The sequence below is a fragment of the Nerophis lumbriciformis genome, linkage group LG33, assembly GCF_033978685.3.
Source record: "Nerophis lumbriciformis linkage group LG33, RoL_Nlum_v2.1, whole genome shotgun sequence".
Lineage (NCBI taxonomy): Eukaryota > Metazoa > Chordata > Actinopteri > Syngnathiformes > Syngnathidae > Nerophis > Nerophis lumbriciformis.
The window spans coordinates 7,732,877-7,754,756 of NC_084580.2; the positions used below are offsets into that span (position 1 = coordinate 7,732,877).

Below are 21,880 nucleotides of genomic sequence, written 5' to 3' on the forward strand. Positions count from 1 at the left end.
TTGAATCTTTTTTTAAGGGCTTTGTAGGCGGTATTGCGCATCCTACCATAGGCTCTATTGTAAGCAAACTTTTGATTGCATTTAGTTAATATTTTGAACACAAACAATATCAAAAACATCCATCATCATGTCTCTCATAAGGATTGTGAACAATAGGCAAAATGTATTTCCCCTGTAAGACTTTGACAAAACAAGTACAATTAACTGATAAGGGTACCGGTATTCCAAATACATCTGCATTAAATATAGTACAGCAAATGTACTATATACAGTATACTGTACTACTACTGTATATACTATATAGTATGGCTAAATATTTGAATATTTAAGGGTGAGGCTGTTCAAATACCCATGTTTTTTTCAACAGCCATAAAAAACTCTTCAAAAAAGAGTTTTCTGTTTTGAAATGACTTACAGGAACCCGCAGTTTTACAAAGAAACCTTGAAGAACCCTTTTTTCATAAAAAGGTTCTTTTCGAAACAAATGGTTCTGGGTAGAATTCCTGCTCCCCACGAATAACCCTTTTTAAACCCTTACTCTCAAGAGTGTAGGCTGAGATTTCCCCTCATACAGAAACACAAATACTTGAATTAGTTCAACCTTCTTATCCTTGCTAGTGGTCTAGACGCTCCAGTGGGGGGCAGCACTCAAGGCCGTGGTGCAGGTGCAAATGAGCTGATACTCCAGTCCAGCAGCAAGTACATTCAGGACATCCGCCAGAGGTTGCAGGAGAATGAAGCAGCTTCTGAGCAGAGAGAGAAAAGACGAAACAGATGCTTGATAGAGCAGCTCAAGGCCCACGAAGCTCAAGAGGTCGGTCACATTAGCTTTAATATATCCAATGAGGCAGACGCAATAATTTCATGTCATGCAAATCAAATTCATTTTATTTATTTTTTTACAACTGATTCAATCATAACTAGCTTGTCCCCTTCAGGAAAGATGGCGGGAAGAGCAGCTGGTGAGGTATCTGACCGGGCAGACTCTGCAAGAGAAACGTTTGGCTGTGCAGCTCCTCCAGATGCGCAAGCAGAAAGATGCATTCCGGCAGAACCGCCTGCTCATTGAGCAGCAGTTCCAGCAGCAGAGGGAGAAGGAATTCCGGGAAGCTCTGGAAAGGGAGGCGGTGAGTGGTGAAACATCTCTCCATACACAGGCCTTTTCTGACCTGCTTTTTGAAATGTTGTCTTTCAGGCCCTGACCAAACAAGCTCAGCTGGACCGTGCAGAGGAGATTCAACTAGAGCTTGAATTCTGCAGGAAGATGGTTGAGGATGGTGCTCAGAAAAGATCCAAGAAACACCTTGAGAACTGCAAGGATATTTTGGAGCAGATTGTGGACTTAGCTACCAAAGTTGGAGAATATCGCCTGCTCACCGCAAAGTACATACATTTTTGGATTATGAATTCTCTCATTATAGTTGTGGCATTTATTTACCTAAACTTCAAAGAGGATTGGGTAGGTGATAATTGGAGAAAGGCTCTTGGATCAGAAATTTCGAAACTTATATAAAACAAAAAATATAAAATGATTGGAGCGCATGAAAAAGATGGAAAGTAAAACGTATATATCTCTCTTTAATCATGCATATAGCTGCTACTTTCCCCCCTACACTTGAAACCCTTCGCATTATACAATGCTATGGCTAATTTATGGATTTAGTTTATGGAGCTTCACATGCCGCCAATACATTTAGCCTTTTCACATCAGGCCTATGAAATTGTTCACATTAAATGTTAAATGGTAAATGGGTTACACATGTATAGCGCTTTTCTACCTTCAAGGTACTCAAAGCGCTTTGACACTATTTACACATTCACACACACATTCACACACTGATGGCGGGAGCTGCCATGCAAGGCCCTAACCACGAACCATCAGGAGCACCGGGTGAAGTTTCTTGCTCAAGGACACAACGGATGTGACGAGGTTGGTAGAAGGTGGGGATCGAACCAGGAACCCTCAGGTTGCTGGCACGGCCACTCTCCCAACTCCGCCACGCCGTCCCCATTACGTCTAACGCACTCCGTCCCCATTAAGTCTAACACTCACACAATTATCAGTCACCCACTTAGCGAGCGTTATGGACTGTCTTGCTCAAGAATACAACGGATGTGACGAGGTTGGTAGAAGGTGGGGATCGAACCAGGAACCCTCAGGTTGCTGGCACGGCCACTCTCCCAACTCCGCCACGCCGTCCCCATTAAGTCTAACGCACTCCGTCCACATTAAGTCTAACACTCACACAATTATCAGTCACCCACTTAGCGAACGTTATGGACTGTCTTGCTCAAGAATACAACGGATGTGACGAGGTTGGTAGAAGGTGGGGATCGAACCAGGAACCCTCAGGTTGCTGGCACGGCCACTTTCCCAACTCCGCCACGCCGTCCCCATTAAGTCTAACGCACTCCGTCCCCATTAAGTCTAACACTCACACAATTATCAGTCACCCACTTAACGAGCGTTATGGACTGTCTTGCTCAAGAATACAACGGATGTGACGAGGTTGGTAGAAGGTGGGGATCGAACCAGGAACCCCGAGGTTGCTGACACGGCCACTCTCCCAACCGCACCACGCCGTTCCCATTAAGTCTAATGCACTCACACAATTATCAGTCAGCCACTTAGCATGCGTTATGGACTCACCCTCGTCATAGAGAAGAAACGACCAAATGCACACGACGTTGCCCCAAAGCTGAAGACGATTGACTTGGCCATCAAAAAGGAAACAGCTGACGAACGGAACGGATATCCACCACCACTGACAGGCCCGATAGTCTACTTTATGCCTTGTTACAGGCACTGTCTTTTGTTAAATTTGTGAATACACACAAGCACATTTGATTAGGTCGGTGCGGCTTTTATTTAGGTGCAATTTATAGCCCGGAAATTACGGTAATACAAAATAGTTGGACTACATGAAAACAGTGGAAAAGAAAACGTACAGTCATCCCTGGCCACATTGCTCTTGAAAGTTTGCGGCTTCACTATCGTGTTTATTTTAAGGCATATTCTACCGTCTATATCTTTGGCCTACATAACGCATTTTCAAGGATAACTATGGCTAAATGAACTAAGTAGTACAATAATAATAATTTGCTGAAATTAATTCACCAAGGTCAGGCCTGGAACAATTAACCACAGTAAATAAGGGTTTACTGTAGCTCTCTTTAACCACAGGGTTATTTATTCACAAGTACTGTATGTTGCACATTACAGCGACGACAGAACCAATGCTGTAATAGCGGAAAGGAGAAAAAAGGCTTTGTCAGCAATAATATTGCTATTAAGTTAAATGAAAGCAACATTACGAAAAAAGTAACCGGCATGAGTTTCACACCAACAGTTGAGTAGTACAACCAACATTGTAAAGCACATGCACAAGTAGGTAAAGCTGCTGAACGCTGACCACCAATGGTATTTCAAATACAGCTGCTGTCCTCTTGTGGAGTCAATAAAACTACATCACAAGGTTGCCTACAACCACAGCTGTTAAAATCAGTTATTTCACCCAGCACTAGTTAGAGACCCCAGTGTTTTTTTTTTTGCTTTTGAAGACCATGCACTTGGTGACTGTAGGAGACTCGGCTGTTAATGAAATCCCAATATTCAATTTATTGTATAGTTTATTGTTAAGACCAATCTGTGTTCTGTCCAGTCGAATCCCAGCGAAGTTGATGCTTGAATGGAAGGAATTGCTGTTAAACGGTCTGCCTCTATACGACCAGCCTGCACGGCCCACATCACCAGACCCCGTAGAGCTTCAAAAACAGGAGCTCCTCAACGACCAGGACTATGATGAATACACTGTAAGTTGCAGTCATGTATTAAGTGATAAAAACTACCCGTCTATTAACTCTTAACCATGTGTGTCAGAACATGGTAGGAGAGTGGATGTGGCCAGAGGAAGCCGGGGAGGCCAGTTCACTGCCAAGCCACAACATGATTCTCAGACATGTCATCTTGAGGCTGATGAGCATGGCCCCACCATCAAGCCCATCATTGTCTCTTGGGCAAAAGATCAAGGCGTGTGTCTTGGGCAAGTTTTGCTCTGGCAAGACCACATGCCTGAAAAGAATCGGTCATGGTAAGGACTAATCCTCCCTCACTATTATTGTCTTTTAACCTGCTCAGAGGCCTTGTGGTTAGAGCAGTGGTTCTTAACCTTGTTGGAGGTACCGAACCCCATCAGTTTCATACGTGCATTCACCAAACCCTTCTTTAGTGAAAAATAAAATGTTTTTTTTTTTCAAATTCAAGACAAAGTTATATGTTTTTTTTACTGGTGCACAAAATGAACCGTGCACGAACATCACCTTGTTCAAAGAACAAAACTAACACAGTGCATGAACTCACAACAAATTACACCATTGTGACTTCTGCTGTTACCTTTGAGAGATCAGTTCAGATATGCCTGGCTTCACCTTGGCAAGTGCCACTCATGTCATTTTCACAGCAAAGTCTGTTCCTTTTCTTCGTTTTCCACCCAGACATACAATACTAGTACACAGCTCATGAAAAACAATATTTTTTTGTTTTTGTCATTGTAAGTGGGCCAAAACACTCATATTAGAAAATAATCTCATGGAAAAGACTGTTGTCATTTGATTATGATAAAAAAAAACATTTAAAGGGGAACATTATCACAATTTCAGAAGGGTTAAAACCATTAAAAATCAGTTCCCAGTGGCCTATTTTATTTTTCGAATTTTTTTTGAAAATTTTACCCATCACGCAATATCCCTAAAAAAAGCTTCAAAGTGTCTGATTTTAACCATCGTTATATACACCCGTCCATTTTCCTGTGATGTCACATAGTGAAGCCAACACAAACAAACATGGCGGAAAGAACAGCAAGCTATAGCGACATTAGCTCGGATTCAGACTCGGATTTCAGCGGCTTAAGCGATTCAACAGATTACGCATGTATTGAAACGGATGGTTGTAGTGTGGAGGCAGGTAGCGAAAACGAAATTGAAGAAGAAACTGAAGCTATTGAGCCATATCGGTTTGAACCGTATGCAAGCGAAACCGACGAAAACGACACGACAGCCAGCGACACGGGAGAAAGCGAGGACAAATTCGGCGATCGCCTTCTAAATCACCAAAATGATTCCCGGGCGCGGCCACCGCTGCTGCCCACTGCTCCCCTCACCTCCCAGGGGGTGATCAAGGGTGATGGGTCAAATGCAGAGAATAATCTCGCCACACCTAGTGTGTGTGTGACAATCATTGGTACTTTAACTTTTAACTTTAACTTTAACCAACGATTGGTATGTGTTTGTTTGGCATTAAAGGAAACTAACAACTATGAACTAGGTTTACAGCATATGAAATACATTTGGCAACAACATGCACTTTGAGAGTGCAGACAGCCCAATTTTCATCAATTAATATATTCTGTAGACATACCCACATCTGCTCTCTTTTCCTGAAAGCTGATCTGTCCAGTTTTGGAGTTGATGTCAGCAGGCCAGGGAAGCTAGAGTTGATATTCTTCTCTTGATCATCTTCGGTGGCATAAGGGACGGTGTGAGCCAAGACATCCAGGGGGTTTAGCTCGCTCATCTGCGGGAACAAACTGCCGCCATTGCTTGCCGTGCTACCGAGGTCCTTTGTCCCTGAATTGCTCACACACTCCGGCAGATTCAATGGGGGTCTGGCGGCAGATTTCTTTGACTTTATCGTTGGAAATGCATCTGCTTTGAGTGTCGCAGGATATCCACACATTCTTGCCATCTCTGTCGTAGCATAGCTTTCGTCGGTAAAGTGTGCGGAACAAACGTCCAATTTCTTGCCACTTTCGCATCTTTGGGCCACTGGTGCAACTTGAATCCGTCCCTGTTCGTGTTGTTACACCCTCCGACAACACACCGACGAGGCATGATGTCTCCAAGGTACGGAAAACAGTCGAAAAAACGGAAAATAACAGAGCTGATTTGACTCGGTGTTTGAGAAAATGGCGGATTGCTTCCCGACGTGACGTCATCGCTCCGAGAGCAAATAATAGAAAGGCGTTTAATTCGCCAAAATTCACCCATTTAGAGTTCGGAAATCGGTTAAAAAAATATATGGTCTTTTTTCTGCAACATCAAGGTATATATTGACGCTTACATAATGGTGATAATGTTCCCCTTTAACTTGTTATTTAGTCAGGTTTCGGACAAGTGTGCTGCTGGTGTGGCCACAGTGCATGTGCAAGTCTGACGTCGCTTACATGTGCTCCACTGAATGCTCAAGAAGTTTTTGCGTTTGCTCACGCATATGGAAAATTAGAGGGAACATTGTTTGGGGGTAACCATAATACGCCGATAGGGAGAAGTTTTTATTTACACGATGAGTCGGGTGTGTTAAACGAACCCCTGAGACCGACTCACCGAACCCCTAGGGTTCGATCGAACCCAGGTTAAGAACCACTGGGTCAGAGTGTCAGCCCTAAGACTGGAAGGTTGTGAGTTCAAACCCCGGCCGAGTCATACCAAAGACTATAAAAATGGGATCCATTGCCTCCCTGCTTGGCACTAAATCACCTAGGGCAGGGGTCACCGACCTTTATGAAACCAAGAGCTACTTCTTTGGTACTGATTAATGCAAAGGGCTACCAGTTTGATACACACTTGAATAAATTGCCAGAAATAGCCAATTTGCTCAATTTACCTTTAACTCTATGTTATTATTAATAATTAATTATATTTATCTTTGTGGAAACACTGATCATCTTAATGATTTCTCACAATAAATATATATAGAAACAGATAAATATCAATATGCAACACTTTATTTTTATATTTTCTCTAAGTGCTTATTTTTCAAATTGAACATTTTCAAATGATCACTTCTAAGACAGTCTTGTGAAATCACAATATCCCATTTTAACTAGCTAACCACTAACATTTTTAACAAATCATGAATTACTTTGCACCATGTTTGTACAAATAATAACTCATGTAAAATACAAAAGTCAACTCTCAAATTTTTTAAATAAATCATGTCACACTTTGAACTGGACACCAAATCTGTTATCTGTTTCTTTGTCAGTTAGTGAAGACCAAGTCTTTAAAATATTTTCTTGGATTTTCAAATTCTATTTGAGTTTTGTCTCTCTTAGAATTAAAAATGTCGAGCAAAGCGAGACCAGCTTGCTAGTAAATAAATAAAATTTAAAAAATAGAGGCAGCTCACTGGTAAGTGCTGCTATTTGAGCTATTTTTAGAACAGGCCAGCGGGCTACTCATCTGGTCCTTACGGGCTACCTGGTGCCCGCGGGCACCGCGTTGGTGACCCCTGACCTAGGGAGTGAACATGGGGATGGGTCAAATGCAGAGGATAATTTCAACACACCTAGAGCGTGTGTGACTATCGTTGGGACTTTAACTTGAACTTTTTAAGGGAACCTGTTGTCTTCTTCTTTTAGAGCTCAGCATATGTATCCTATCAGCAGACAAGCTAGTAGAAGAGGCCTTGACCGCTTACCAAAACGGAGAGGTGAGGCAAACTCATACTGGATGTTAGAAGCTTCACAGTAACCCTATAAAACCACGTGTACAGGTCACAGAAGAAATGGAAGACACAGAGAATAATATATCCCCCAGAGAGCTGGCACACGGTGGGTTCCTGAATATAGTAATGTTGTTATGCCCGCTTTGTGTGATTGGTATGCATGTCATCGCTTTTTAGGTGAACAGGAAACATCGGGCACAAAGGTAACAGAATGAGCGATCTAGTTTTTCTTTTTAGCCATACTGCACATTTCTCCTCACTGCAAGTGCTCCCTGTTTCTGTATCCCAGTTGTCAGCCCGAGCGTTACTCGGAAAAGTTGCTGCAACAGTGCTGAGCGAAGGCAAAGTCATACCTGATGAGTTGTTGGTGGACATTGTGGCGGAGGCTGTAAGGTATTACTGCTTGATTTCAATAACTTGAGGCATAAACAGATTCAGTCTATAGAAATATTGTCTTATATTTTGTCACTAGTCTGATTCCACCTGAATCAGGATGGATCCTGGATGGGTTTCCTGTCAATGTTGACCAGGCATATCTGCTAGAGACTGCACTTTCCTCTCTGGACACCAAGAACGAAAGTGTGGGCAGAAAGATAGACCTTGTCCTTGATCCGAATCCGCCGACTCCCCCACCCCCGCCACCAGCACTAGACTTGGCTGTGTTGTTAAATATTCCTGATCACTGTGTTGCCAAGCGGGCCATCCATCGTACTGGTATGTTAAAATGATTGTTTCTGTATCTATAAATACATTAAATGGCCATTTTAAAGTGGCTGTTTGCAACTTGTAGATGTATAATAAGATGGTGCTAACTTTCCAGAGTGTTTTAAGCATTATATCCCGCCCTCTTTTAGCCCGTAATGATGTAACTGTGCCCGTACGTAACATGTACATGCATACATGTACATATTATACTACATATTGTGTGTTTTTAGCTAATGATAACAATTTGTAGAGCTAACATTGGCTATAATTAAATGTATAGTCTATCATAGCAAGACTGCAATTTGTTAGTTGCTTCTCTGGGCCTGCTTTTGTGTATGTGCACACGCTCACTGCGTGTTTTTGTGGCGAGACAGTGGTGAGTGACAAACCTGAACACCAAACAAATTTATCGGACCAATGAGCAATTTGTATTCAATATAATTAGTAAATGTGAAAAATATGGACACTTTAAAAACATATATATGACCTATTAAACCACTAATGGTAACTAAAGCTAGCCGATGGGGTTATTGTTATAATGTTTGGTTTAAATTTTTTTAACTTTGAGCAAGTTTTATTATTAATGTGCATTATGTGTCGGCATAACGGTACATACCTGGGTTTTAAGGTCACAGTTGGGTAATTAATTTTCTATTGAATGCAATCTTTAAATGAAAAAAATAAAAAATATATAGCATACAGAAAATTTGAAGCCATAAAATGGCCCCAATGCTGCTTTTGGACACAAAAGCTAAAAATTTTAAGTCCCTCAATGGCTGAAGAGCATCTTTGATATCTCCAGTTTGTAGCGCTGTTCTCATGGTCAACTTATCAATGTTGGCACTGCTTTCACTCTATCCACTTGTCTTTGACCGTTTTCGTATTCCACCAGCAAAGCGAAGTTTTCCCAAACAGGAGACTTTTAAACAATGAAAGAGAGTGTCTGCAGGCTCGGGCTTATTTCGCTAGCCATTTGTTTACTGACTGAGTAGACTCCTGGTGCGGTGCCGTGCCCTTGCTTTTAATGTGTATCGATTTCACCTCTGTACCAAATCGAATGTCCCGTAGCGAGAAATCCAAAACCAATACCTGTACTCTATTGTTACAGCCCTTCTATCATGTACAGTAATTGTGTACTATTCAGTATGCTTAGAACAAACACACTTGTTGATCAATTAATTACTCACACAAGCTTGGTGCAATGTCAGGGGGGGCATGCTTTATCAGTATCAGCAGTATCAGCAGTATCATGCTTCAAACCTGCTTCTAAAAGCTGTACAATACAAAACGTCCTCATTGTAGACATTAATCCTGACGTCCTAATTTTGATTAAAAAAGAAACAAATAGAAATAAGCACAACTGTTTAATTAAATTTTGTTTTGTAGGTTAAAGTGTTTCATGTATTGTGCACCTGAGTTAATGTTGCTGATAAATTTAACTCTATTGTTATTTATTAAGTTTATTAAAATGTATTGTTCAGTGTCAAATGGTTCAAGTCAGTCACAAAATGTTTATAGTTTAAATAAGGATCCTTATAAGTACATATACATACATACACTCATGCACACTCATGCACATAATCACGTTTCATCAAACATATATTAACGTTGTTGCCCTAGGGTAAACTGGGTATAACACATGGCACACTGACAACGCTTAACCTATTGTTACTATAACAATCTACAAGGTTAATATAGGTTGCTTCTCTTTCTTCCCCTCCATTTTTCTGCATTCTTTCGTATCTCTAGTTATCATTAAGTATATGTATTGTTGCATTTGAACAACTGTATTGTTGATAATAGAGGTAAATTATTGGTATTGTTCATTATCAATAGCGCTATTTCTATTGGTATTTGTATTGCTCCATTTGTAGTGTAATAATGCTCATTGTCATTTCTGTATTTATTTTTATTTTCGCTAACTGCTTATTTGCTATCACTTTTACCATCATATTTGTACATGTCGTATTTGCTGATGTTGCTCTATTGTTGTTGTTGTTGTTGTTATTGTTGTGTTTGCTGTTGTTGTTTTTGTCTCTCTGTCTAATCCCCCTCTTGTCCCCACAATTTCCCCCTCTATCTTCTTTTTTTTTCTCTCTTTCTATACCCTCCTGCTCCGGCCCGGCTGCACCAAATGATAATATAAATACATTTAATAAAGTCAAATACAAATAAGGCAACAAGAGAAGTATCCTACACTTCTCTTTTGTAAAGTAAATCTGAACAGCCAATATGGGCATCTACATCAACTATATGATTTGCCTGAGAAGCTGGACAGGACAACAAATAAAAAATAAAAATAAAAATAAATTTAAAAAAAATAAAAATAAAAATAAGGAACCTTTTTTTAAATTTCAGGCAAATGTAATCGTTTTAAATATTTTCTGTTACAGACATAAAACACATGTTAATGAAGTTAATGTTTGTTGTAAGTTGATCTATAATAATTTTTTTTATGTTAAAAACGACACAACGTTATGCAGAGGTGTACTTGTAACAATTGTATAGGAAAATTATACTTGTTATAATCCCGGTGGAGAGTTGGAGGGGGGCGCGAAAAATTTTCTTTTTTCTCTGGGGGGGGGGACAACGTAATAGAAAAGTATTTGTTTTCCCCTCAATGTTGATGCTTCATCTTATCAAACCTTTTGGAATTGTACCCTATGCTTGTAACTTTTTTCTAAACTAAGGTTCATAACAGCATGTTTCATTGAGTCACTGAATTTCATTGTTAGACTCATGAGTGTTTATTATGAATCGTATTTTTGTTTTATCAATAGGTAGACCTGTTGACAGTATTGCAGAGAAAAAACTGTATGTGGCACAGATTCCACACAGGTAATGGAATTCAATGCCATGCTCCAATTGTGTTTTTTTACCAGCCGGAGCTTGCATCATATTTTTTTTCACTGCACTTTTAGGATCAAAGCATTTCAAGACAACTGGCCCAGATTGAAGGAATGGTATGGAAACGGTGGGAGGAAAAGCATTTTGATGCAGGTAAATGCAGATGTACCAAAGGAGGAGCTTTACAAGAACATGAAAAATATCCTGCAGAAGACCATAGTGCAAAAACAAGAAGGTAAATGCATCGATAATAACACTTTTTTATTTATTTCTGCTTTTTTATAGTAGTAGTGTACTACTAGTAGTAGTAGTCCTGGTGTTTTCCTGGGAACAAACTTGATCTTGTATTTTTTTATTGCACCAGCATCTACAGTTGTGTTGGAGACCACACCGGAGGCCCCCCGTCCTGTGACACCTGTGCAGATAGACCAAGAACCAACAGTCACAACTGAAGAGGTCAAAGATGAAGAATCAGATTTAAGTCTAACTGAGGACAGAGATAAATCCCAGCCAAGTTCCCCAACAGGTACTCCTACGCTGCTACAGCTTTCTACCCAAGTGTTATCTATTATTTGTGTTATATATCATTCTTTCATATTTTACTGACATGTTGATGACCATCACTTATCTAATGGAGCCCTTTGTTCATCTCTAATCATTAATTCAAGTTTTTTGATCATGTGATTCTAATGTGAAGTGAAGTGAAGTGAATTATATTTATATAGCGCTTTTTCTTTAGTGACTCAAAGCGCTTTACATAGTGAAACCCAATATCTAAGTTACATTTAAACCAATGTGGGTGGCACTGGGAGCAGGTGGGTAAAGTGTCTTGCCCAAGGACACAACGGCAGTGACTAGGACGGCAGAAGCTGGGGTCGAACATGGAACCCTCAAGTTGCTGGCACGGCCACTCTACCAACCGAGCTATACCGCCATTGTAAGCACTCATGACCAACAAGTTTTCTGTTTTAAAAGTTAGCATGAATGTTATTATGGAGTTCAATGGACCCTCTAACCCAGTGTTTTTCAACCACTGTGCAGCGGCACACATAGTGTGCCGTGAGATACAGTCCGGTGTGTCGTGGGAGATTATGTGATTTCACCTAATTGGGTTAAAAATATTTTTTGCACACAAGTAATTATAATCCGTAAATAATGTGCCATTGTTGAGTGTCTGTACTGTCTGGAGCTCGGCAGAGTAACCGTGTAATACTCTTCCATATCAGTAGGTGGCATCAGGTAGCTAATTGCTTTGTAGATGTCGGGAACATGTCGTGTCGTGATCACAATATGCAGACGACAGCGGGAGGCAGTGTGGAGGTAAAAAGGTATCTTATGCGTAAACCAAAAATAAATAAAAGGTGAGTGCCGCTAAGAAAAGGCATTGAAGCTTAGGCATGGCTATGCAAAACAAAACTAAAACTGAACTGGCTGCAAAGTAAACAAAACACAAAATGCTGGACGACAGCAAAGACTTACAGCGTGTGATGCAGAGGGTGTCTACAAAGTACATCCGTACATGACATGACAATCAACAATGTCCCCACAAAGAAGCATAGCGTCCGCACAACTTAAATAGTCTGGATTGCTAAAACATAGCAGATGTGGGGAATAGCGCTCAAGGAAGACATGAAACTGCAACAGAAAAATACAAACAAAACAGGAAAAAAACACCAAAATAGGAGTGCAAGACAAAAACTAAAACACTACACACAGGAAAACAGCAAAAAACTCAAAATAAGTCAGGGCGTGGTGTGACAATTCGTGACAGTACACCTACTTTGAAACAAGAGCTATAGTGATGCATGCTTGGTTATGGTTTGAATTCATATCCAACAATTGCGAGAACGACTTTTTAATTGTCAATATCGTCTGCTGAGTTTAATTTTTTAATGATTTCTGCTGGTGGTGTGCCTCAGGATTTTTTCAATGAAAAAAATGTGCCTTGGCTCAAAAAAGGTTGAAAAACACTGCTCTAACCAATCCACAGATCGAGCAGGTAAGTCGCCAGCTGACTCATTACCTGATGAGGAGTCGCAAGAAGCCCCTCCCGCTTCTTCCTCACCTGGCCCAGGTTCTTCTGGTTGGGTCTACGTGGATGAGCCAGTGTCCTCGGTAGGAATCAACTTTTGTTGTCTGTCTGTTGCCAGTCTTTGAATTAGAATAGTTTTTCCAGGAGATAACTTGTAACTTAATCATTTTCTCCGGGTATTTTGATCTTTAGGAAAAGTCTGAATATCTGTTTCAACAATGGGAGACAATTTGTGAGTCCTATGTGAGCAGTGTAAGGGCTGTGATGCAAGAGCTACGCCTAGAACGCACTGTTATTGACCATCACTTATATGACGTCAGGTGAACTGAATTTGAAAGCTTGACTCAATTGATTTAGTTCATTTCTATTTTTGCACCTAAATTAAGATACCAAATGTACAGAGAGGAATTCAGGCAATACCTGGAGCGACCAGACCTGAAGCAGGAATTAGTCTCTCAGTGGCAGAAGGACTACAACAGCATCCCAGACGATCTGAGACACAATGAGGAGACCAAAGCCGAGCTAAATCACCGCCTTGATGTAAGATAAATAAAGTGATTATTTGATTATTTTTGTGGCATACAAGTGTGGGACCCATTACCTCCCTGCTTGGCACTCAGCATCAAGGGTTGGAATTGGGGGTTAAATCCCCAAAATGATTCCCGGGCGCAGCCACCGCTGCTGCCCACTGCTCCCCTCACCTCCCAGGGGGTGATCAAGGGTGATGGGTCAAATGCAGAGAATAATTTCGCCACACCTAGTGTGTGTGTGACAATCATTGGTACTTTAACTTTAACTTTTTAACAACGAGGGTTTGTGCGTAGGACCTGCGAGAGCATTTGTGGGACATTGTTGACACGCACAAGGAGGACGATGAGACACAAAGGGCTGTGCTCATACGGGAGAAATGGTTGGAGGATCACACTATTGTCCTTGTTAACCATCATTTAAGACTCATACAGGTAACACCAATATATAGATAACCAACTGCCTATTTATATTTATACTGGTAAATGATTCCTTCACTTTTGCCTAGGTGGAAATGACCCGCTTTCAGAGCACTCGTAATGTTCTGAGAGATTACTACCTGAGCGCTGGTCAACTAGACATTGTGGACCCTATCACCTTCCTGGAAATGTCAGATGCAGGATTTTTAAGGGTATTTACTCTTAATGCTGATTTCCTCACTCAGTTTTTCACCTGCTCACATGTGCAACTCATTAGTAACACCTGTATAATTCCATATAAGAGTTGTGTCTAAATTCGATATGTACAGTATATTATCTACTTTTTCAGCAAGAAATGTAAGAAGTAAAACATTTTCAAAAGTTTATGCATATACATCCTAAAGGTACCCATGAATGATAATAATATTAATGGTGGACAGTTATAGGGTTAAAATAATGTTCATGCTTCTGGTTGTTCCAGACGCCCTGTGAGACCCTGATTGCCAAACACGACGAGGTCCTCACAATCATATCTAAAATGGTAAAGCTTTGTGTTTAATACAGAATATGTGAACGTTTTTTTGTGTGACAAGTTTTACACACTGCCTTGTTTATACTACATTTGGCCAGGTGTCAGCAGAACCTCAGCAGGTGGACCTGAAGGCAAAAGAGTTGGAATCAATACAAGAGAAGGAGAGGGCCATGGAGAAAGAGAGAGCCCAAGAGAAGGAAAAGGAGAAAGAAAATAGCAAGACAAACAAAAAGAATAAAGGAAGATATTAAAAGTTCCTGCTTGTGAAAATTGTACACTTGTTGCATGTTGTCGCCATTTCTACTTTTATAATATAGTATCCTACCATTTGTCTCTCCAGGGTCCCCATCTCCTCCGCCTGCACCCAGCCCCACACCAGCTGCTGAGAATGTTGTGGAGAAGACCCCTGTAGCTGTTAAAATAGTCAAAAATAAACTACTCAAAGAATACACGGCTGCACTCAGACATGAAGGTACTGCATGGCATTTTCTAAATAAGGGCCTGATCTATTAAGATCCCAAATAGCAAGTGCTAAGCTAAATACTAATGATAAAATTGCACATACTATTACTGTTGGTGATCTACTAAGACTGTGTGTGCAATTGATAGCAAGTGCAAAAGTAGTGCAAACTGCCCCCCAAAAAATTTGTTTTTTGCATGTGACAGAGATTTCCTGCACACAGATGGCATCATGCTCGAAACTGAGGGTTTTCCTAAATTGTGGAGCAAGCAGCACACAATTATAATCTGTTTCACTTTTTTGGGCTATTAGAAGCAGTTCCACTGCGATCTAGACAAAATAACCAACTTTTTAGAACACTGAAGGTGTGCCCTGGGAATGCCACAAACACTGGTAATAACTGTGATAGTGTCCTGGAATGATCCCGACATAAGAAAATGCATGTTGCAAGATGTTGAATCCTGCAGGAGATGTATCAATATTAATGTAATATTTCCAAAATGAATGAGAAAAAAATAACACCAAATGTAATCAGTTAATTTTATTTTGGTGTCTGCTGGCTACAAATTAGGCCCCTTAAAAGGGAACTACACTTTTTTTTCTGAATTTTGCCTATCATTCACAATCATTATGTGAAGACAACAAATTGATTCTTTTTAAATGCAATAGTAACATGTAAATAAACGTCCGCTTACAGCGGAGCCAATGGTAGCTCCACTTTCGCCCATAAAATCCAATAAATAACCATTCAAAAACCGCCAACAATACTCCATTTGTATTTCGGGATTTGAATATTAACCAAGTATTAGTGATATAGTTCTTATAAGCGCTAACGCACACAAACTATTTATAATTGCGCCGTGATCCCTTCCGTGTGTCCCTATGTTTACACAATCGAGTGGTCTGCTGCTTCCTCGCTTCCTTGCTCCATGTAAATGTATTCTACATCATAAATCATGCATCTCAACTGCACAGAAGAAGTCTGAGTAGGTATTCTAACAAGTTGGTACACTTTGATAGTCATTTAGGACCCAAAAATGGCCAGAATGACACAAAGACGCTTGTCCACCCCGTTTCTTCGTAAGGATTATGAGCCATTCTTCACCTAAAAAGGAATATATGAACATCCCAGCAGTCGGCATCTTAATGACAGCAGACCTTGCACGGTAAGTGATGTTTTATTATGTTTGTTGGCGCTCATTAAGTCTGCAGTGAGCAGAAATCAATGTTAAAGAAAAAAAATAATACATAACTATTAAATGTTATCATAAATGTGCTAGTTACTACATTATATATATACTTCCATCCATCCATTTTCTACCGCTTGTCCCTTTCGAGGTCGCGTATGCAGCCTATCTCAGCTGCATTCGGGCGGAAGGCGGGGTACACCCTGGACAAGTCGCCACCTCATCGCAGGGCCAACTCAGATAGACAATATATATACTTACATAAAGTATATGAAACACTAATGGAGGTGTTTGAATGTTTTTTTAGGGGCTCTATAGGCATAATTGAACGGCTCGAATAGGCATCATTGTAAGCGGACATTTGATTGCATTTATTTAATATTTAGAATGGAAAAAAATAAAAATAACAGCCATTGTCTTGTCTTTCATAATGATCGTGAACAATAGGCAAAATTCCCAAAAAAGTGCAGTTCCCCTTTAAGTCATACATTAGCTATACAATCACACTGCTGAGTATGTCCAATATTTCAATTTTTAACTGTCCAAATATGTCGACAAGGACAGAGGATTCTATCTCCGTTGTCTGTCATTGCACCGCAATCCCCTCCATGCCAATTTGCATGTGTCTTCCAAACGTGCTAAATGTACTATAGGTGCAAAAACAGCAGCCACAAACACTTTTAGGCTTGATAAACCACTTTTATTTTCTTCTCCTTCCAGAATTGTGGGCATTTTGATAATCGGCACATATGCTACATATACTTCAAGGCACGCTAAATGGATTGGACTTGCTATTTTGCTCATTAATAAGACGCAATCCTTGACGCACAAGCTGAGTAGATCATCTTAACGTGCACTGTGAAGTTTACACGTTTCAATTCATGCAAACCTGTAGTAGATCAGGCCCAATGTCTTACCTATGCACACAGTTTTTCTGTGCTTTCCAGGGAGTGCAGCAAAGACTCGGATTAAGCTTGTGAAAGGCCACGGCCTGGCATTAGTGAACTCCCTGCAAAGCAGAGCTGAACAGATCTTTAGTGACATGCTGGACTGGTTAGAAGCACATTATGTTGCTGAAATGAATAGGTCAGTGTTTATGAAGGTGACAATGAGTCACTAAAATGTTTAAGGCTGGTCAAAACCTTTTTGTGTACAATACAATTAATTGTATAATTGTTTCTTTTTCCCTAGTATTGCCCAACTAACAGAGGTGGTGCGTCACTACATAGAGACTGCTGATCAGCTTGATAATGAGTTGGTGCTGGTAAGTGTTGAGAATTGCATCTGTTAAGAGCGAAATAGCAAGTGCGTGTCGAGATATTTGGACTTGTCAGAAATTAAAAAAAAAAATTAGATAAATCGTCTTACCAGCAATGCCCTTTATAGCTGCTGGATGACTTAAGAGGCAGCTTTGGAGCCAGCAGACACCTGAAACAAATTTAATCAATCCATTTTGGTGTTTGCTGGTGTTTTTTCATGCAGGAGATCTTATATTAATACATCTCCTATATGAAAAAAACTTTTCATATAGGAGATTTTATATCTATACATCTCCTTTATGAAAACACTTCTTGCAACATGCATTTTCTTTCGACAGGATCATTCCAGCGCACCATCGTAGTTATTGTGTCTTCCGAAGCACACCGTCGGCGTACTAAAAATAATCGTTTCCGTTGTAAATCACTCCATAAATTGCTGCATCTTCCTGACACCAGAAACAACACAGGTTGGAGCATGGTGCCGTTGATGGGCAGTCAACAAGGTTTTTCATGGTGACAGCCGGTAGTAAACGCAAAACCTTATTTAGATAGGGCGGTCTGCACCACGTATGCACTTGCTGTAGTAGATCACCCACAACACGATAGTATGTCCAATTATTTAGTTTGTGCATCCTATTTAGCGAGCGTTATTTGGGCTCTTAATAGATCAGGCCCTATATGAACTACAGTAAAAATAAAGCAAACAAAATAAATACTTAGTTGCCAGATATTTAATACTTACCTTGTACACGCAATGGGGCTGCTATAATGACTGATGTTTATTTCATCCAATGATGCTGTCACTTAAAGGCCAGCCGTTGACATGTGCAGGGAGAGGGACCTAAACAGAAACCCAAGTCCCCACTAGAGGTCTAATGTATGACTGAGTGTTTGAGTTAATGGAGTGGTGGAAGATTTAGCAACAAGTGGACATGTCAGGTCAGGTCACCACAAAGTTTGAATGTATCATTGAGATTGTAATGGGTATACTATTACTTCTAAGTAAGTGATAGTCATTGTGTTACTCTTTTAATGAAAATACTCCAAACACTGCCAATGCCAAAGTCAGGACCGACTCACAAATATAACCGTGAGTTCCAATACCAAAAAGGTTTATTTTGTTGGTTTGCTGGTCGGTCAAAAATAATGTTGCTATATCTAATGTATAATCTTACATTTTTAATATGTGCTTTCTGCAGGAAAATATTTATTTCTATTTCAATGGAGACTCACGACTGGTGCCAAGTCCACCGGCCCCACCAAGTCCTCTCGCATCAGAGAAAATAACACCATCCACGCTGACCATCCTTCAGCTGGAGTCACTTTACAACTCTTTCTGCAACGAGGCTGCATCAGGTACACACAGCAATCAAATCGGACATTATTGGTGTCCTCTTTAGCTGTCTTTATAATTAATATTTTTATCTACTCTAGTAATTATCCTCATTCTCTCTTAAAACATATTCAGGCTTCATTTCCAATTCTGATTTCTTCCGTCTGATGAATGACATTGTCCCTTTTAATGCCCTGCCCGAACCCTGGATGACCATGACTGACACACAGGTATGCAGCCAGACGTCAAATAGTGTAAGCACACAGCAGTCACAATATAAGGTACCCATCCACATTTAGTGAGATCTAATCTCTGAGTTGAATTTGTAATGTAGCTAAAATAAGGTAACACCTATTATTATGATACAGTGCATAGTTCCATCCATCCATCTATTTTCTATCGCTTGTCCCTTTTGGGGTCGCGGGAGTGGTTGCATACTTCAAATAACGCTGAGCAGCATTTTGGATACAGCTTTTCCATTACCTCATTAAAGCAGGGGTGTCTAGAATCTTGAATTCGGGAGCCACATTGGAGCTAAAAAAAAATTGGCCAGGGTCTAGGCTATATATCAGTGGCGGGCCGTGTGTTTCTCACCTAGGCCTTCAGTGATGTCCTACTGAGTCCGACTTCAACTCTCAAAATACCGTAATTTATGTCACCGCATGGACATGGCTGGAGATACTATACAGAAACACTTGCACACTACTGGGGATTGAAACCCCTCAACAGTAAACCCGCTTCAGCAATTAAAACATATCACACTGTCAAAATTTAAAAAAAATTATCAAACAAATGAAACATGAAAAATTAAGAAATAAAATATTTGAACTCACAGTTTGTAGCACCCATTCGACGCTGCATAAGCCAGTGGTACTGCTCGTAGTAGTCGGTTAATTCGTTTGAAAGTCGCGGGCAAACCATTTCACCGCCAAGATAGCTTCCGGTGTCGGCCGACCTCGTCTCACAAGATGTAGTTACTCTTAAGTATCCTTCTTGAAAATGGCCTTGCAAACATACAAACCCCGTTTCCATATGAGTTGGGAAATTGTGTTAGATGTAAATATAAACGGAATACAATGATTTGCAAATCCTTTTCATCCCATATTCAATTGAATGCACTACAAAGACAAGATATTTGATGTTCAAACTCATAAACTTTTTTTTTTTTTTTTGCAAATAACCATTAACTTAGAATTTCATGGCTGCAACACGTGCCAAAGTAGTTGGGAAAGGGCATGTTCACCACTGTGTTACATGGCCTTTCCTTTTAACAACACTCAGTAAACGTTTGGGAACTGAGGAGATACATTTTTTAAGTTTCTCAGGTGGAATTCTTTCCCATTCTTGCTTGATGTACAGCTTGAGTTGTTCAACAGTCCGGGGGTCTCAGTTGTGGTATTTTAGGCTTCATAATGCGCCACACATTTTCAATGGGAGACAGGTCTGGACTACAGGCAGGCCAGTCTAGTACGCGCACTCTTTTACTATGAAGCCACGTTGATGTAACACATGGCTTGGCATTGTCTTGCTGAATTAAGCAGGGGCATCCATGGTAACGTTGCTTGGATGGCAACATATGTTGCTCCAAAACCTATATGTACCTTTCAGCATTAATGGTGCTTTTGTCAGAGTATGTTGGTGGCAAACCCCAAGATGCAGAGATGGCGGCAGGCTTGGTACAAGAAAACATGATTTAATTTAACATTATAGCAAAAAAACAAACAAAAGGGTACAAACAAAAGGCGCGCACAAGGCGGAGAACAAACTTGGCTATGAACTAAAATAGCACAAAGGCTAACTGTCGACAAGAAACAAAAACACTTACTGTGACACGAAGGAACTATGACATGAGCAGAGTGAACAAAAGTAGACAGAGCTACAACGACAAGTATTATGACAGGTAGTAGTGACAACAAGTATTAGCGACAATGACAATAATCCAGCACTGACTGGAGAGGAAGGCAGGTTCAAATAGAAGCTGGCTGATTGACACCAGGTGTGGCCAGGTGCCAATCAGCCACAGCTGAGGGGACAAAGCACTCAGGGAGATTATCAGGAAATAACCAAAATAAGAGTGCTGACAGGAAACAAAGACAGGAAAAACCAAAACCTAACTGAACTGTCAGTGACAAACCTGACAGCTTTCACAGATGTGTAAGTTACCCATGTCTTGGGCACTAATACACCCCCATACCATCACAGATGCTGGCTTTTACACTTTGCGCCTATAACAATCCGGATGGTTCTTTTCCTCTTTGGTCCAGAGGACACGACGTCCACAGTTTCCAAAAACAATTTGAAATGTGGACTTGTCAGACCACAGAACACTTTTCCACTTTGTATCAGTCCATCTTAGATGAGCTCAGGCCCAGCGAAGCCGACGGCGTTTCTGGGTGTTGTTGACAAACAGTTTTCGCCTTGCATAGGAGAGTTTTAACTTGCACTTACAGATGTAGCGACCAACTGTAGTTACTGACAGTGGGTTTCTGAAGTGTTCCTGAGCCCATGTGGTGATATCCTTTACACACTGATGTCGCTTGTTGATGCAGTACAGCCTGAGGGATCGAAGGTCACGGGCTTAGCTGCTTACGTGCATTAATCATTAACTGTGCACACTTGGATTAATCAAGCAATTTATTTGGTCTGCACAAGCTCTTTTACCTAAACTGCAATGTTTATTTATATAGCCCTAAATCACAAGTGTCTCAAAGGGCTGCACAAGCCACAACGACACCCTCGGTACAAAGCCCACATAAGGGCAAGGAAAAACTCACCCCAGTGGGACGTCGATGTGAATGACTATGAGAAACCTTGGAGAGGACCGCATATGTGGGTACCCCCCCCCCCCCTCTAGGGGAGACCGAAAGCAATGGATGTCGAGTGGGTCTGACATAATATTGTGAGAGTCCAGTCCATAGTGGATCCAACATAATAGTAAGAGTCCAGTCCATAGTGGGGCCAGCAGGACACCATCCCGAGCGGAGACGGGTCAGCAGCGCAGAGATGTTCCCAGCCGATGCACAGGCGAGCGGTCCACCCCGGGTCCCGACTCTGGACAGCCAGCACTTCATCCA

The 21,880-nt window shown here is 40.8% G+C and overlaps 1 protein-coding gene across 3 annotated transcripts in view; it reads left to right on the forward strand.

Moving 5' to 3' along the window:
• The window catches only part of spef2 (sperm flagellar 2), a 50,424-nt gene that overhangs the window by 19,919 nt on the left and 8,625 nt on the right, over positions 1-21,880 (forward strand). For all 3 annotated transcript variants that reach the window (XM_061928849.2, XM_061928850.2, XM_061928851.1), the window contains exons 7-31: positions 619-814; positions 939-1,127; positions 1,196-1,383; positions 3,663-3,813; positions 3,881-4,091; positions 7,419-7,489; positions 7,553-7,610; positions 7,682-7,707; positions 7,794-7,897; positions 7,977-8,218; positions 10,990-11,047; positions 11,131-11,291; positions 11,421-11,582; positions 13,047-13,171; positions 13,281-13,408; positions 13,490-13,628; positions 13,913-14,050; positions 14,125-14,247; positions 14,517-14,576; positions 14,666-14,805; positions 14,906-15,039; positions 17,162-17,300; positions 17,406-17,478; positions 18,673-18,829; positions 18,942-19,036. In XM_061928849.2, coding sequence (XP_061784833.1) covers positions 619-814; positions 939-1,127; positions 1,196-1,383; positions 3,663-3,813; positions 3,881-4,091; positions 7,419-7,489; positions 7,553-7,610; positions 7,682-7,707; positions 7,794-7,897; positions 7,977-8,218; positions 10,990-11,047; positions 11,131-11,291; positions 11,421-11,582; positions 13,047-13,171; positions 13,281-13,408; positions 13,490-13,628; positions 13,913-14,050; positions 14,125-14,247; positions 14,517-14,576; positions 14,666-14,805; positions 14,906-15,039; positions 17,162-17,300; positions 17,406-17,478; positions 18,673-18,829; positions 18,942-19,036 — 3,268 coding nt within the window. The remainder of the gene's footprint in view (positions 1-618; positions 815-938; positions 1,128-1,195; positions 1,384-3,662; positions 3,814-3,880; positions 4,092-7,418; positions 7,490-7,552; positions 7,611-7,681; positions 7,708-7,793; positions 7,898-7,976; positions 8,219-10,989; positions 11,048-11,130; positions 11,292-11,420; positions 11,583-13,046; positions 13,172-13,280; positions 13,409-13,489; positions 13,629-13,912; positions 14,051-14,124; positions 14,248-14,516; positions 14,577-14,665; positions 14,806-14,905; positions 15,040-17,161; positions 17,301-17,405; positions 17,479-18,672; positions 18,830-18,941; positions 19,037-21,880) is intronic.